General features: G+C 36.1%; 1 protein-coding gene across 3 annotated transcripts in view; it reads left to right on the plus strand.

Moving 5' to 3' along the window:
• sh3pxd2a (SH3 and PX domains 2A) overlaps window positions 1-17,589 on the plus strand; it is an 84,237-nt gene that overhangs the window by 45,815 nt on the left and 20,833 nt on the right. For all 3 annotated transcript variants that reach the window (XM_015391794.1, XM_015391795.1, XM_015391796.1), the window contains one exon: window positions 1,091-1,219. In XM_015391794.1, coding sequence (XP_015247280.1) covers window positions 1,091-1,219 — 129 coding nt within the window. The remainder of the gene's footprint in view (window positions 1-1,090; window positions 1,220-17,589) is intronic.

Below are 17,589 nucleotides of genomic sequence, written 5' to 3' on the forward strand. Positions count from 1 at the left end.
TGAACCTACCAGCTTAAACTGCTCTTTATGCAAATTTCAGCTGAGATTCTGCAGGTCTTAATTCCTACTGTAAGCTGTAAAATGTACCTTAATTCATTTAATGATGGTTGTTTTTTAAGGATTCTTCAGCAAGTCTTCAGCTCAGCCCAGTTAATGGAAGCTGACATTCACAGATGGAGATAAATTGCTGAAATAAAAAAGTTGTCGGTTCTTTAGTGGTTTCTTTAACAATTTTTTTTTTTTAAATCCGAACATGGATCTGTTTTAGAGGTCACTTATCTTGTTTGCCTTTGAACCAAAAGTCTGGTTCAAGAATGGGTAATGGCTCTTTTATAATCATAGCAAAAAAAGATAAAAAACAAAAAGAAAAAATCTGTTTTACTGCTGGTGCTTCTATGGTTAATTTAGCAATGTAGAGAGAAAAAAAGTTTGATTGGTTGGGCTGCACGCTGGAGTCAGAGCTCTAGTGTTTCACAGAGTTAGAGGTCCACCCCTCTGCATAGCTCCAGCCCCTTCATCTGGTTCCATTTAAGGCCCCCAGTGCCGACTCTTATGATTGGCTTGCACCACCCCCCTGCTCTTTCTTCAGCTCCAACCCAACTTAGGAGAAGGAGGCTTTTTAGCAGATGGTTTATTTTCCAAAGGAAACTATTTCTCTCTCTGAATCCTCTGTCCTTTCCAACTGGCTTCAGCTCTCTCTTCTGCATCTCCTTCCACTCCTGCCCTCCTGTTGCCGTTCCTCCTAATATTACGTTTGCATAGCTACCTGCATCTGATGACCTGGACAATGATATCTTTTACTACAGTAAAACATTATGGATTTATCCTCGTGATGGCTTAATCATTTTACTCTTTTTGGAGCTTTTCTTTTTGTAAAACTTTGACACCTCTGTAGCCCTTGATGCTGGGCTAGATGGGGATGCATCTCTATGGCTAGACTGTGGGGAAAATGCACTGAACCCTGTGAAAATTACGATTCGCTGAGCTTTACATACAGAGTGGCCTATGGCACAACGGGTGGCCAGTGGTCGTTCTCGTGGACCTATGGCTGGCAGCTGGCTGACAGCATGTTTTTTTCCATCAACACCAGGTCTGGATGCTTCAGACCCCATGCTCCTGGAACAATACGTGGTGGTAGCCAATTACGAGAAACAAGAGCCTGCAGAAATCAGTCTACAGGCGGGTGAGGTGGTCGACGTCATTGAGAAGAGTGAGAGTGGTGAGTAATCAAAACACAAGGGGCCATGTGTTGCTACATGTATGTCAATTGCAAACCAACAGTTCATCAAATATTGTGTGCTTTTCTCCAAACTCAATCCTTTCACCCATTTCCATAAAATTTGTTGGTTGTTTCTCAGCCCCATCTGGAGGCTCACTTTGGCTATAAGTTATCCCTGTTTTTTTCTTTTTTTTGTGCTGGTTTTGGCTGAGAGTCAAAATATTGCCTATAGGATGAGGAATGTCTTCCAGACTCATATAAATTATTCAAACTCTCTTTAATAGAAAGCCAGAAAGCCATTTCGGTTTTACAAATGCCAGCTGCAGAGAGAGTCCTTAGTCAGCTGTTTAACCTCTGGAAAGAGCACAGAGACAGACTAAAGATGCTGTTTTAAGGTTCATGTAATTCAGTTCGACAGTTCTCAAAGTTATATGGGTTGCTTACATGCTGATGCACCTCGCATTATTTAATGTGACAAATATGTTTTGACATGTTCAAAAAGTTGCTTCGGTCTTCAATCATAACAGATACCAATAGCTACATGCAGCTATATTGGAAAAACAAAAAACAAAACAAAAGATGGACTAATCTGAATTTTGCGGCAAATTTCCAATATGTATTTGCTAAACCTTTTAGGTGCTGATATCAATGCCGAATAAATGTTTTAAAAAGCAAAAGGAACACCATTCAGGTTGCTTTTTCCTAGCCTTCCTGCTCTCATTATTGATTTATATTAGTTGAAGTTGATCCATGTGGAAGAGATCAGTCACTATAAAACAGGGTTTTACAAAGTCAAATTGTCACTGGAGTTTACAATTTAAACTGTCTTCAGCATTCTGGCTTGGTAATTAACAAGGCGACATTCTTACAGCCATGCAACAGTTCTGTGCTGCTAGTGGCCTGCCATACATCCCCAACTGAATTGCTGGCTCATGGACTGGGTGGGTGAGTGGGTGGCACCAACTCTGTGTTAAAAAAACACTATGATGGAGGGAGCTGAGGGTTGTCTTTGCTTCATCTTGCTTTGTGTCAACAATGAATATAATAACAAAGTCTTTGCAGGGCCACACGCTGCTCCCACACCTCTCTGTTGTGTATCTTCACAGATGTCAAGAAACAGACATATGTTACAACTGATATCTTTTTTAAAAACTTTTTTTACATTTTCATTTTCAATTAACTTGAAATAACATATATTTTTTATTATTTTTCTGGGTAAAACCAGATAAAAACAAGAGTTATCTTTGCTCATTAAAAAGTCTACATGAAAGACTCTTATTAGTTTGACCTCTTTGCTTCTATGTATTTTGTGTTCACTGTTGTGAAAAATAAATTTTCAGTTCCTGATCAGGGGTCTGTTTCATGAAGCAGATTTAACAAATTCAGATTCAAATCCACAACTCTAAATTGATCCAGCCAAAAGTCGGGAACACTGAGTGTTCGGTTTCACAAAGGCTGCTATAAATTAGTCCAACCAATTTTAACTAGGCCCACTCGTGCACAACAAGTATGAAAAGCCATTATCATTGGAGCACAATTCGATGAGTCACCATGGGACAGGAAGTGCATGTTTCACCCCACTGGAACTAAAGATTTTTTTTTTTTTAACTTTTTATTTAGTATTTTTTCAAATTTACATTAAAACAAACAAACAGACAAAAAAAGAATATGAACAGAGAAGGGCGATAAAAATACAGCAAAGGTATAACAGAGTCCGAGTTTAGTGAATGTGGGGGTCACACAAGTCTTAAAAAAGGTTTATCTGTCGTTCAAGTCTTATTGAGGGTCAGTCCTTTCCGATTTGTGTAATCAAACCATTTCCTCCACTGTTCTTTCAGGTATTTGTACTTGATCCTTAGGTGGTAGGTCATTTCCTCCATTGTGAAGATTTCCTCTACTATTAAAATCCATAGCGTCAGGTGTGGAGGGTCACTTTTAAACCATTTTCTGGTAATCGCTTTTTTAGCTGCCACTATCAAGATTTGAGAAGATAGATGTCTTTCCGGTGTATTCCTTCACTCTCCAGCCAGCCCAAATACATTATTCGTGGGTCCTTGGGTATCTTGTATCCTATTATTTCTTCTGTAGCCTTAACAACTTGATCTCAGTAGGTTTTTATTTTTGTACATTGCCAAAATATATGAGAGTGACTGGCATTCATCTGTCCACATTGCCTCTAACATTGTTGTTGAGTATGGAGTAATTAATTTTGTAATTGAGGTGTTATGAAGTAGCGTATTCAATTTTTACATCCACATTCCCTCCAGCCTCTGGAGCTTGTGGATGAGTGTTGTGTTTTGCACATTGAAAGCCAGTCACTCTTTGACAGCTTCACTTTTAACTCTGCTTCCCATTTGGACTTTATATATAATGAGTTATTTCCATGAACTAGAGATTTTAATGCAGAAATGCAAAAAAATAAATAAAATAAAATAAAAAAGAAGAATGTGTTTAAAAGACAAAGAAACAGCGCTAGAGCTACAAAGGAGAGGAGGATTAAAAGCACTCCTCTCTGTTGTTCCATTTGTAGATCACTAAAATAAGATTCTTGCTGATCAATATCACACTCCTAGACCTAAGTGTAATAAAATATTTTCTAAATTACATTTTTATAGCAGAAACTGTATTGTAGAAAGTAAAAAAAAAAACCCAAACATTATACTAGTAAGAATTAAGTTTTAAATATCTACAAATGTTTATTGTTCCAACATTTATCAGCTTGACTGAAATTGTATTTATGATATCTGAAAAAAAAATGTTATAGTTAAAATATTACAAATGCTGACCAGTAATATTAGGAATATGGAGATCACAAATTAATTTCTAGACATCCAGAATGTTTATTCTATATGTGGAGAATGTCATTTTGTTTGAAATGGTCATTTGGACAAAGAAAAATGTTTTTTCAGATATAAGGAATGCATATTCAGTAAAACTAGTCCATGTCAAAATGGCTTGCCATCGCTGTTGTTACCATGAAATAGAAATGTTTCTATATTACAGAATTATTTCTTAAATGTAGTATATCAATGTATTTATTTGGGTGAAATCTTCTGGCAGAAAATGACAATGAAATCTAAAAACGTTGTTCTAATATAAATAACTTGTGGATCATCTCATGTGTCTTCTTTTACACAGTAAAGTGTCTGTTTGCAGCTGTGCTTCCGATGTTATCATCCCCATATATGGCCGTTATAAGCAGCTATCAGTCCCATAGAATGGCTTCAGATTGTGCCAGTAGGCTTATTAGGTTGTTATCATCGACTGAATCCTAATCCTAACCCTAAAGTAATCTTCCTTTTCCCCTGTGGAATTAATTTATCTATTTACATGTAATCTGAAAATAATTTGAGGTGTTTTTTATGTACTGTAATATATGTCATATTAAACAAACCAAAAACAAGTAATCTCATGCCCTGACAACTGAGTTGTAGAATCCTCTCCCTATAAATATTGAAATCTCTGTGAGAAAATGCCGATCATTCTTTAATAAGATCCTCGTCAAACGGTCTTGCAATGTTTGTTTTTAAAACCTAATTTGTGTAAGGGACCTAGCGAATTATATATATATATATATTTTTTAATGCACAAAACTACGACATAAATCGGACTATATCAGGAAATAAAACAATGCAATAGGCTGTAATGAGAGCGGAGATAGAGGACACTCCATTTTTACTGAAGAAAACCTGCTACCGACCAGGTTACAGTAGCTCTGGGGAGAATGTTAGAATGGTGGCTGAAACAGAGGTTTAGTAAACTCTCATTGTTTGAACGTGAAAAGTCAGAGTTTCAGGTTTAGACAAATTATAATTTTCAGTAAACGTACTTCATGAAATGGGCCCCAGGTCAGTCGCTGATAAGAACCAGTTAGACTATAAATCATAATAATCTGATCATCAGCTGAGTTATCCAGTCTTTGTTCTTAGGAAAGAAGTATTTTCTATCAAGCTGTCAAAACACATTTCTGAACTTATCTAAATTAAACAAATGCTCACAAGCATGGGCCTCTGAGCACCTGCCTGAGTTACTTTCTAAAAGGCAGTTTCTTATACAAGGGACAAGAATGACTCCAGAGGCAAAGGCTTGGCAACAAGGTCTAACGTTAAGCTTTAACGGTCTGCTGAGACAGTAAAACAGTAATGGGAATCATGTGTTCCTTTGAGCCAGAGAGGAGAAACAGAGATGAAGCAGGAAACTGTGACGTGAAAGGCATGTTGACCTGTCTTTTCACGATGGGTGTGAGAGTAACACTGGCCCTTATGGAAGAAGGCCCACAGAGGTGGATCACTTTGAAGTGTCACAGGTCCCGCCTTAGGGTGTGTGGATTCATTTTTCCTCTATGCACCAATAGAAATTCATCCCAATAGGGTGCAATAGTGAGGAAGATAGTCATACACTTTAAAAGTCTTTTATTAGAGGCTGCAATTGAGTTTTGCCACTATGAGTTCAAACATAACGTTTTTATTTTGTTGTTTCAGAGTAGGCCCCTCATGGTTGTCAGTCTCTGCTGACCACTTTTCAAACTTCTAAGACTGAATGCATTTTAGTGTTATGTTCTATCATTTAGAAATTGGTTCTGAGATATCTTGGCATTAAATCATCGGATATTGGGGAAAAAACAGTGTTCTGAACTCCTGTTAATCTGCAAACAACATGAGACTTTAATTGTGTAATATGTGTGCGAGTCTTTGGTAAGAAAAGGAGTAGTTCTTACATTTACCAGTTTCTTTAGCATAGTCATCCAATAAAGACTTTTCTTTAGATTGGTTGATAGAACTTGTTTACTATATCACTGAAGAAACCACCACCACTTCTAATCTTTTGAAGTTCCCTTTCTGGCAACTTTTTGGGAAATATTATAAACGAGAAATGCTGACACAGCAGTAAAGAAAATACATAGATTTGTAAGCAGTGTGTATTTTTTCGCCATATTTAATAACCTTTCAGACCACTTTAGCAACTATGTTAACATAAAAGTCACTAACAATTACTTAGACACTTTTTTGTATATATTATATACAATTTGCGAAACATCTCCAAGTAACAAACATGCATAATTTTTACTTAAATAAACAGCTACTGAATAACCCTCGACCATCTTAGTATTCTTATGTAGCTGCCCGTCAATGCTGCTCTTAGATCAGTAATGCAAGTAGCCTGATCTGGCCATTAGCTTATTCACACAAATTCTGAGACTGATGTAAATGCAAAATAATATTTGATATTAATATTAAACACTGCATTTCATTTGTCTTGTTTCAATCAATTTAAAATGCTAAACAAGATTCTATGCAAAAACATAAATGGATAGTTTCTACGTTTAACAATATTATTTTTTTTATACAAACTATATTAGATATTGAAAGATTTTCACTAACTTAATGTCATGCCCAAGATGTTATAGCTACCTCTCATTACATTCTAAACAGATTAAATTCCAGTGAATTTCTATGGAAATTATGCAACACTTTGGGTAAAAGATATGCATCTTTTAGTGACTTTAATTACCGATACGGCAACACAGTGTCACAATAGCTTAATATCTAATACAAGATTTCCTCAGAACATAAAGGCTCAAACTAGAGGGTCCATCCACAGGATCCCAATAACACAACAATTTTCATTTTTTAAAAACACAAACCAGCCTGCTTAGATTTTCCCCAAAGCTAATTCTGCATTGACTTTTTCACCTTGTCTCACTTACTGCCCAACTCATGAAATTTTGATCAAATTGCTTCATAGGGGCAACAGAAATAAAAATCAGTTTTTTCTTGTTTAGTCAGTTGGAGGGGCAGTTGCAGAAAATCGCGAGACTGCCCCCAGCATTTTGCACCTCAATCCCACCGCCGTAAATATCCAGTATTGTTGTTTTATAAAATTCCTTCAAACTGAACTGTCACCAGCATTGCAAGTCAAGGTCTGATCACATTATTGTAGTTTGCAGTTAATTGGCAAGTGTTCTGTTAGATTTGTTCATATGTCTTAAATTATAATGGATACTGTTGCTTGACAGGGGTAGTCAGACGGCTTGCAGCAATTTTCGTAACATATTCAAAATTTTAAAATCCGAAACTTGACAGATATGTAATTCGCTTCAGCATTGTCTAATTCCTACAGACATAATAATATATAATGTATGCTACATCAAGCCTGTCTATTTTGGTGGTTAGCTTATAGAAAGGCTAACGTTAGCATCGATTTTCGTCCTGACAAGCTATTTTAATGTTTGGGCTGCCATGATAATCTCTTGTTAAAAGTCAGTATATATTATTTGATAACCAAATGATTGTTGAATGCATCTTGATTTTTAGTTATATGTAGCACAGAAAGCAAAGATGGTATATGGAAAGTATAGGGTTTTAATAGATAGTCTCTTTGACATTTTTGTAGTGCACCTTTTCTAGTGAATAAGCAGAACGCATTTCTGCGTGTTTTACTGAGAGCACAGCGAAGATTCACGTAAAACTTCCACACCTCCTGCAGTGGAAGTCAGCTGAAACTGCTCTTTTTTGGCTTGGAGACGTTACTCCATATCCCACTGCCAACTATAACAAGACCAAGTGTGTTCTGAGAACATTTCAGAGCTTGCTTGATTTAGCATCCACTTCCTCTCAGGAGAAGTAAAAACCCTTTAATGGTGTCTGACAGATTGCTCTGTGTAATAAACAGCTACATGGTGAATGTGCTGAATTAGAGACACTAAAAGTGTCTGCTTCGTTTGATGGAGTGGACTGCATAGATTTTGTGGCCCCTCAGATTGAAGCCAGCATGGCTCTGACTCCATTACATACAGACATTTTTACACATAAAACTTTTCTTTTTTCTGCAGTGTTAAACCTACGAAATTTGTTGTATTTTACTGTAATTTTATAGGTTAGCCAAATGTAAAGCAACATTTGATTGTAAAGTAAAATTATATATATATATATATATATATATATATATATATATATATATATATATATTTATTTATTTTTTTTGTGAACACACTCGCTAAAAGTCACCCTCTGTGTAAAATAGAATTGCATAGACTTGAATCTGGATTGTTAGGGTTAGTACTTGGTACTAAAGCACCTCTCCTTAGCACTTGCTGTACTTATAAGGAAGACGAACCTTTACCCTAGTCTCCAAACTTGCAATCAGAATTCTTTCTAGATTTTTGTGCATTTTACATCTTCTCCATCAGCTGACTTGTTTTGCTGATCCTATTGAAAACTATTTTTCTGTTATTTTTAAACTTATTATAACTCACCGTGGGGTGGGCTTAACCCACCCTATTTTTCAATTGAAATTAATCAATTACTAAATTATTTGATGATTATTACAATAATCGATTAATTATGATTGATCCGATTAATTGTTTCAGTCCTACTCTTGATTCGTTTTTTATGTTAGGTGAACTGGAGGACTACTTTAGTTTTCTCCACCACTTTATATTCTACCAGTCCTCCATTGGTCGTGGCCTCCATAATGGTTTTTTTCAACAGGCCTTCACACAACATTTTTATTTATTCACAGAATATTCTATACAGAGCTAGCTGTATTTACCATTTTGCTGATTCCTGAAGGCAACTGGCTGTACTAGATTTTATTTTAACAAAAAGTTTTAAAACATCAGCTATTTTCAGAATGGTGCAATACTTTGTCTGGAGAAAATCCAAGGAAGTTTATGGATATAAATGCTTTTGTAAGCCTCAGTAAATGAAGGCTAAATTTTGCTTTATTTTGCTACTAATAAAAACCTTTAACAGTCATCCTGCTGGTAAAGCTACTCTACTCTAGATATTGACTCTCTCCGGGGCTTCATGTGACTATCAGCATTTCCTTACCTTGGTCCGATAACATATGGCTTTTACAGGACAGAAAATCTGGGTTAGACTTATAGGCGAGCTTAGCTTTCTCTACTTTTCCAGCCTGCTGTCCAAAGCCAAACGAGTTTTTTCCATTGCACTAGCTGGACGATACAGTTTGTGGTGTGGTCTTTCCTTCACTTGGAACAGTAGCATATGCAGCTCTCTGGTTTGTTGGGATTAAAGTAGATGGAATTATTTAAAATTAGATCAGTAAATACTGGATAATAACATCAACTGTCATAGACTTCAGTTTCTGAAAAAGGAGGCCTGTCACCATTATGTCACAAAGATTTTGGAAGATAAAAGTGTTGTTACAGAGCAGTTTACAGAGGAATATGTTGAAGCAACATTTTCTTCTTTTATATTGTGTCCTTGCTCTTTTTGCAGTCCATATCATCTGCCTATTTTATGAGTGGGGGGAAGCTGGCTCGGGGTTAGCTTTGTGCATAAAGAAACTTAGACGGAAAATGGAAAAAGGTATTTGCTGCCAAAGTTAGTGGTTCAGAGAGGTTGGTTCATTATAATGGCTTAATGGATCCTCCAGGACGTCTCCTCCATTTACACTCTGTGGGAAGGATGTTATCCAAACTCAAGCTAGCAGCTTTGCAGGTCAGTTCAAACACTTTGCACTCAATAGTTTTAAACTTCACACCCTAATTAAGGCTGTCAGAAAAGGTAAAAGCTACTGCTAGAAAAATCTGTATAATTGCAGACATTTTCACTCCCTCTCAAGAGTAACTTTAAAAATTTTGTTCTCAGTCCTCTATTAGTGATTTCTTTATGCAGATACTGGGTATTATGAAATATTACAAGCTTAAATTGGAGCTTCAGTTTAACAGAAAACTTTAAAAGAAGTTGTCATTAAGGTTGAGATACCGGTCTCCTGTGCAAATTCAGAGACATTGGCAGCCAGGCAGTTTAAGGCCTAAGAAAGATTTCAGTCACAGCAGTAACTGGTATTTGAATTATCATTAGGGTTTTGGCGTTCTGTTGGAGACAGAGACTGCAGCAGATTATTTCTGAATCTGTAGAAAAGATTGACAATTAGCAATCTTCCTGTTATGAAAGAAAAATTAGTTGATCTTGAAAACGAGACTAGACTATTCCAAAGCTTATCAGCCAGTTTATCAACGATAACACGGGAACGAACTAATTGCCTGAGGCCAAAGTTAACGGTCTGACATGAAACTGTTGATCAAACCCGAATGACTAGCTTACAGAAATGATACCTACAGCCCATCTGTCTTGACACGAATGTCTTGAAAAAAAGCTGTTGTGAAACAATATGATGTCATAGGACAATTAACCCTATTGGTCAATGGATGTATATTTCCTTTTCCTTGATAAATTATATTTAAATAATATTTAGTTACATTTAGAGTCAAAGCATTTTTTTCTTTGCAGTTAGAATTTAAGTATGTCCTTTGTGGAAAATGCTAAATTAGTTGGTAATAATCTTAGTGCTTCTCTTCTCTTTCAAGTGCATGCATTTTCTGTATATTGGCCTCTTTGAATAGTACTGAAAGAATATTACTATCCAGGTAACTTGGCATACTTGGTACACTGCCATAAGGAACAATGTTATGCACAGGAAGTATATCACTATGGTTAGGTGTCTAAACGTTGCAGCTTCAGACTAAGAATCTATATTTTTGTGGATGGCACTTTGATCTTCACTCTGGTTCTGCAGAACTCAGCAAGATGACAGATGTTTCGCAATGGCAAACAACTTTTCTGGGAATTAAAAAATTGTAACTTCAAAGCTTAAACATAATGATGTTTTCTTGAAATTCTTCTGTGCATCACAGTCAGGAGCAGAAAAAAGGCAACATCTTTGCTGTTTTTCCTCGAGCGTTCAGTTTACCAGCCTGGTATGTGCAGTTTCAGCGGGAACATGTTTCCTTGTATAACAGAGGAAAAAACCTATAATTCTTGTCAACGAACCACCAAAGACATTATATGGAAAGCTTGCCAAGTGTTAAATGTCGGATTTTTGTTCTGCAGAGGTTGCCACAGCAGATGGAAGAAACATTATCCAGTCAGAGCAATCCCCATCTCTCACATTCCTTCAAACTAACAGAGGAAGCACTGACCATCCGAAGAAATTAACCTTAGACAACATTTTTAGATACAGAAAGTCAGGTAGTAGGTTTAAACTAGGCATTTCAGCCTAGAAAGCTGCTTGTGTATGTGTTACATCTTGCAGAGGCACAACATATTAGTCACTTGGGGGACATAAACATTAAGGTTCTAAAAGTAGTTGCAGAAGTTGTCAGAAATTGGTCAGAAAAGAAAAAATAACTAATCGTAATGAAAGGTTTGCTAAGTTCTAGATGATTTAAAAGGCTTCGGTTTCAGATGTTAAAGGACTGCTGTGTTTCCCCACCAACAGGATCTAAAAGGCAAACGAGACACAGGCAAAGCCTTCGTTCAGACCGTGAGGGGATCCTTTCACAGGCTGGCTAAGAGGGAAGGTCGTTCCTTTCATCAACATAGGCCTTAAAAGTCCTTTTGTGCTGTTTTTGGCCCCAACCCATCCTTCACCCAAAGCCTTGCTGGTAACTGTAGGTGGGTGTACTGTATCATATAGTTTGCCCACTTGTGAGGTCATATAGGATCTACTTTTAATAAATACAGGCAATGGAAATGAATGGACTTTTCTTCTCTTCTCAACAGTGGTGTCATGTATCACTAGTTCTGCTGAGCCCCTACATTCCTCAACATATCAGGTCCAGGAAAACAGGGCTACTTTGTCCTGCTGAGTCTGCAGTTCTTATATTTACAGTAGATGGAGGACTAATGCCGTTCTTTTTAGGTTAATACATTTTCAGTTGGGTAAGGAGAAATTTGCAAGGTGGTGGAGATTATGTTTTGGATTAAACAGCATTTGTAAGGCTTAAACAGTTCATCTGCTCAATAATATTTAAAATTCTATTGAACTTATCGTAAACCCATTTAGTAAACGAGTAATCGTTCACTAGAGTACATCTCTATATATACTTTAAGAGCCTCTCCTTCATTGCCTGAGTGGTGCATTCAGGTTCACTGATATTCTGGAAGACCCGGACTCAATCGTCACTGCATTGGCCTTTACATTCTTCCCATATCACAGATAAGGTATCGTGTCTCCTTAGCAGAAATAACAGTTCTGAAGCATGATGTGTCCACCTCCATTCTTTACCGTACAGTATGTATGTTGTTTTTGGGATACAAATTTTCTACTTTCTGCCAATCTACTTCCTTCTAACATGATCAGTTGAGTTTTTGCCAACTTTGGTATTAATCTGACTGCAGAATATTTTCCCAATCCTCATCTGGATCATTCATATACCCTTTGAAAAAACCTGAAATGATCCTGGATATGTACTGTCTAGCCTGGAGCTGCAGGGTTTGATCTGTGTTACTGTTGTTACCGATGGGAGCCTTTGTTACATTGATCCGAGCTCACTGTAGGTCATTCAACAGGGCCCCTTAATGTAGTTTAGGGCTTTCTTCTCACTGTTCTCATGATCATTTTGACCCAACAGGATTAGATTTTGCGTGGGGTCAAGATAGAGGAAGATTATCAATGGTCTTGTATGTCCTCCATTTTCTTACACTTGCTCCAATAATTGATTTATTCACACCTTACTTGTTGTATATTCGCTCAACCCTGCTTTGCATGGGTATACACTTGTCTTCCCTATTATATTCAGCTACTGTTTGTCTTCTCCATGGTTGAGTTTGGAGTTTGTCTGCTTGAGGTAGTGGACAGGTGTCTTTTATATAGATAACGAATTCAAACACAAGTCATCCATACCGGTCCCGAGTGAAGGACAGAAAAGCATCTTAAAGTTACAGGTCTGTGACATCTGGCCAGACGTCTTGATTGTGTGTAGGTGACCAAACACTTATTCCCACCATAATTTAAAAATTAATTCTATAAAAAAATCATATAATTTCATTTCCTGGATTATTTTTTCCCATTTTGTCTGTCATAATTGACATATACTTATACTGAAAATTACAGATCTCGCTCACCTAAGTTGGAGAACTTACACAGTCAATTGCTGACTTAATACTTTTTTGCATCACTGTCAACCAAAACTGTACCAAAAAACATGTATATTTTGTATTTAGGATACAAAAAAAACAACCAAAAAGTTCATTATCTGTAAACAGGCTCTATCCAGAAGTCCTCAGGGGACGTTGCTTAGGATTGAATTAGTTTTTTTTTTCAAATTGTCTTAGCCATTTAAAGCATATTTAAATTGTACAATACGTTGTTTTTTTTTTAGTTCACACATTTTTTCATTGAGATTTGTTAATTCAATAATGGCAACTTGAATAAACAGTAAACTGAATTGCTAGAGTACTGAGATTAATCTTGATTGTATGTACTTTTTTTTTTTTTTTTTTTTTTTTTTTTTTTTTTACATTTCTAGGTTTTTGCAACCTCAAAGAAAAAAAGTTTAACTAATTCAGCTACTTTATTGGGGTCAGGTGTCTATTAGTAGATCCTAAAAGCTTACACTGCATATTTAGGTTTGCATAAGTGGAATTTAATGTACAGTCTATCACATGTACTGTATGATCCAGTAACACCCCTCCCAATTATTAATTTTACTGTAGATGTCCTACATGCACATCATTTGAGCCATCAATCGTTTTTTTATTATTTAAACAGTCAATCTAAGCAGTTATCTGTCTTGCTTTTGTTAAGAGGGACATTACAATTAGCTAAATTTTCTTGCATGCTGAGATATACTGTGTTTAAGAAAAGCCTGTGGTAGGGATGAACCCTGAACACGCACAGCCAAACTGCAATATTTCCAAAGAAAATACTCCCCAGTACCAAACTACATCCTTTAGTTGCACTAAAAATGTCAAAGCCCAGGATACTTTAATCACACAGCATCTGTATCTCAGTGACATAGAGTTACACAGCTTCAGGCAAAAAATGCATCAATAAAAAATTTCTTGCATTTGATACTCTAACTTGAGCAGTTTTATGTATACTTAAACAAGCCTGATATATATTTTCCAAGCGTGTTGAAATATTTCTCTGCCTAAGGGTTGCAACACTGACAAGCCAAATATACTTTACATATGTTCCACTGCAATGGAATGTACCCACATGCTACTAAAAGGATGGAGAAATAACCAGTAAAAGCATTAAAATAAAAATGATATGATGGGAAAACTGAATGTTCTGTCCTGATCCAGTAGAAATTCTGCCCACTTCATCTTAATACGCACATGAAAAATAAACAAGATGCATTAAAATCAAATACATTTTCTTCATTTATGACATTTATACAATTATGAATATATTGCTATTATGACATAGATTGGAAGATCGTAATTAGTATGTCAACACACCTGACTTGAGATTTATTATAGTTAATTTTGTGGAAAGATTGGTTTTGCCATATACCATTTGCTCTTTTTAAACTCTTATAGACATAAAGGTAGACATAGTATTTTGGTTTACACAGAGGACTAAAATGGTAAGTAGATTGTTGTTGCCACATTCATATCTGCATTGACATTCGAAGCTTTAGCTCTCCTATCCAGAGCACTGTATGGGAAGCACAAACACAGCTGTACTGGATTTAAACAAGCCCATTCTTATACTTTCCCACTTACCATATGGCTGTGTTAATCTCTCTTGGGTGCTAGAATGTAGCATTAGTTAATAAAAGTGAGCTGGTGCTCAGCTGTGTTATTTTAAGCCCACTGGTAACAGTTAAAAGCCATTAGCTCAGAACTAGCAACACTATTCTTTTGGAGAACTGTGCTGCTCAGCAGTTTGACTTCTTGAGGCTTTCAAATGTCTAGTACTGCGGTCAAGGCACAGCTGAGCTCAAGATGTACAAACTGTATGTTCTTGAAAGAATCTTTTTGCACCATGAGGATTTTCAACTCTATAGCAGAATTTTTTGGGGGTTTGTTTCTTTTGATTCTAGTGTGTGAAAAAAAATTGCACAGGCAATTTATAGTTCTGCAAGGCATATATGAATAAAAAGTTAAAGCACAAGTTGTTAAAACAAAGCTTTTTTTTAATTATTGATGCCCATGTCATGCATTACCCTTCTATTAAGGTGGATCGTCTGGTTTTCTCATTTTGGAGGCTGACAGTCTGAGTTTGATCTTTGATTATGGTGCATAATTGAGGTTTGGTTTATGTATTGTGGTCTGCAAAATACAGCTCCTAAATCACTGGAAGCTGCAAATGTAAACTATGTTTAAATGCTTTAAACTGTTATGATTTAATAACAAAGTCAGAGTAAGGATGGGATTTTATGAGACTCCCACAGTATGCCAATCCTGAGTAAAAACAAAAATCTGATGGTATTCATTTATATGATAATGGGCTTTCTGTTCAGTGAAGGAGAGTTGTAGTAGCCTCTTTCAGCCAACTGACTGGCAGTGTGCAGGAACAGTTGGAAGGAGGGATTTGCTATGACCGGCTCTCCAGTTTACATAACCAGAAAAAAAAAGGTTGTACTCTCTTTAGAATTTTATTAAACGGGCTTTACGCCATAGGAATGATATGATGGAGCTTTTTGCAATAACAACATTATTTCAAATCTTAGTTAAATTTGTTACCTGTTGCTGTCTATTTCCCTGTACAGTTTTGTAACTTTTTCTATTGAAATATGTTAAATTTCTTCATTGTTTTCCTTTTGAATTTAACGAGACCAGTTTCCTCAGATATTTTAACTTTGACAGGTATCTTTTTCTGAATTAATCCGTTAGGGATAGTTGTTTAAGCTCAGACAAGTTGTCTCCCTCCAAACATTCAATATGCTTATGTTTTCACCCCCATTTTAGACGGCATATAACTTACTTAATCCACTGATATGCTTTCAGATTTCAGCTTTCAAATAGAAAATGTTACTCTCTCAGTTAATATGATTCATGCCATTGACCTGTTTTTGTAGGTTTTAACAAAAAAATGAGCTTATTTGGCTTAACTGTGACAATACATACTTTTTTCCCCCTTATTTTTGTGTTAACAGGCACATTATATTTGAAATCTGCTGGGTATTTCACAGTGTATATTCTGAAAGATTAACACCAAGACCTTGTGATCCATGCAGTCCCATTTACATAAAGGTTAACAAGTTCCAGAGCTCCATGCAGACTTCAGAATGTGATTTCATCTGAAAGTCAGGATTGTGTAATACAGAAAAATTGCTGTCTTGGCAGCAAGAGACCCACAAAACAGCTGTTTCTTTTGCAATGACCTCAGTTAAGGAGGTGTATCACTGTAAAAAAACACAATATGTTAACCCTGTCAAGTTTGGAATTGGCATCCAAGTAGTAAGAATCACACCCTAATTTTCACCACACCTTGTTATATAGTACAGGGTGTTTGGAATATTTTACTGGAAACCTAAAGTACACCACATGATTTCTTAAAGATGTATATGTGCTGCCTGTGAACAACAATAGCGGAGCACACCCTCTTTGAATAAAAGCAAGGAGATTTTTTGTACATAGATATAACCTTTTAGATGTGAAATGCAGATTTTAGGGAAATCAGCACATGTATAATGTGTTCCTGCTTATTTATTTATTCTTTTGAGGTTCAGTGAACTCAGTCTAAGCAGTTGAGGTATGGAGGGATGGTTGAATCCTATAAACCTCTTGAATCAATAAGAGTTCATATTTTCTCAGACCTTTTGGATTAGCAGCACATGTTTTATGTCCTTATATATTTTCAGCGCAGAGTTTAAAAAAAAAGCTTCTTCAAACACCTCAGTGTTCACTGATTACATTCCAAGTGAGTCAAAATGATCCTTTGCAGGTTTAGGCATCTTGACCCCCCCACACACACACCCACACACACTTTTTGAGGTTGATTTTATTTATACACCATAAACAGCTTATGATCAGTTAGAATCCGGAGAATTTATACAAATTTTGTCAATGGTCTAATGAGTTATTGTCACTTTTCAAGACTGTTTGGCCTAAACTGGCTTAAAGAAATTATGTCACTGTAATTTCATGTAATTAATCATAATAATACATTTTATTAAGCTTTGATATGTGCAGTGGATAGAGGGAATAAGTAATTTATGTCTTTTGATTTAAAATCTGTGGGCAGCATGTTTTGTTTAGTGTGGTTTGTTGTTTCAGTCTGATTTATTGGCAGCGTGTTTTGATTCAAGTTAAAGCTTTGATTCAAAGAAACCTATTAAATGGCCTGTTACTGTATGTGTCAGGATGCTAGCTGGCAAATCTAAGAGCCAATCACCACTTCTTATCTTGACTCATTTAATTGAACGGCCAACTGCAAAATAGTCTATACATAGACTATAAAGTATGAAAATATATAGTTTTCAATTTCAACATTTTCTGAGTCTGAATAAGTGTGGCAAAAGATGTAAGAGAACTGAAAAATATTTTAAGATTCAGAATGTGCAGCTTGTCGTCTTCTCTGTTCTATATCTGTCTGCATCTTTTCTTTCCTCTTATTTGCAGTTTCTGTGTTTTCCCAATTACATATAAAAAAAATCAACAGAT

This window comes from Cyprinodon variegatus, unplaced genomic scaffold, assembly GCF_000732505.1.
Source record: "Cyprinodon variegatus isolate N-32 unplaced genomic scaffold, C_variegatus-1.0 Scaffold560, whole genome shotgun sequence".
NCBI lineage: Eukaryota > Metazoa > Chordata > Actinopteri > Cyprinodontiformes > Cyprinodontidae > Cyprinodon > Cyprinodon variegatus.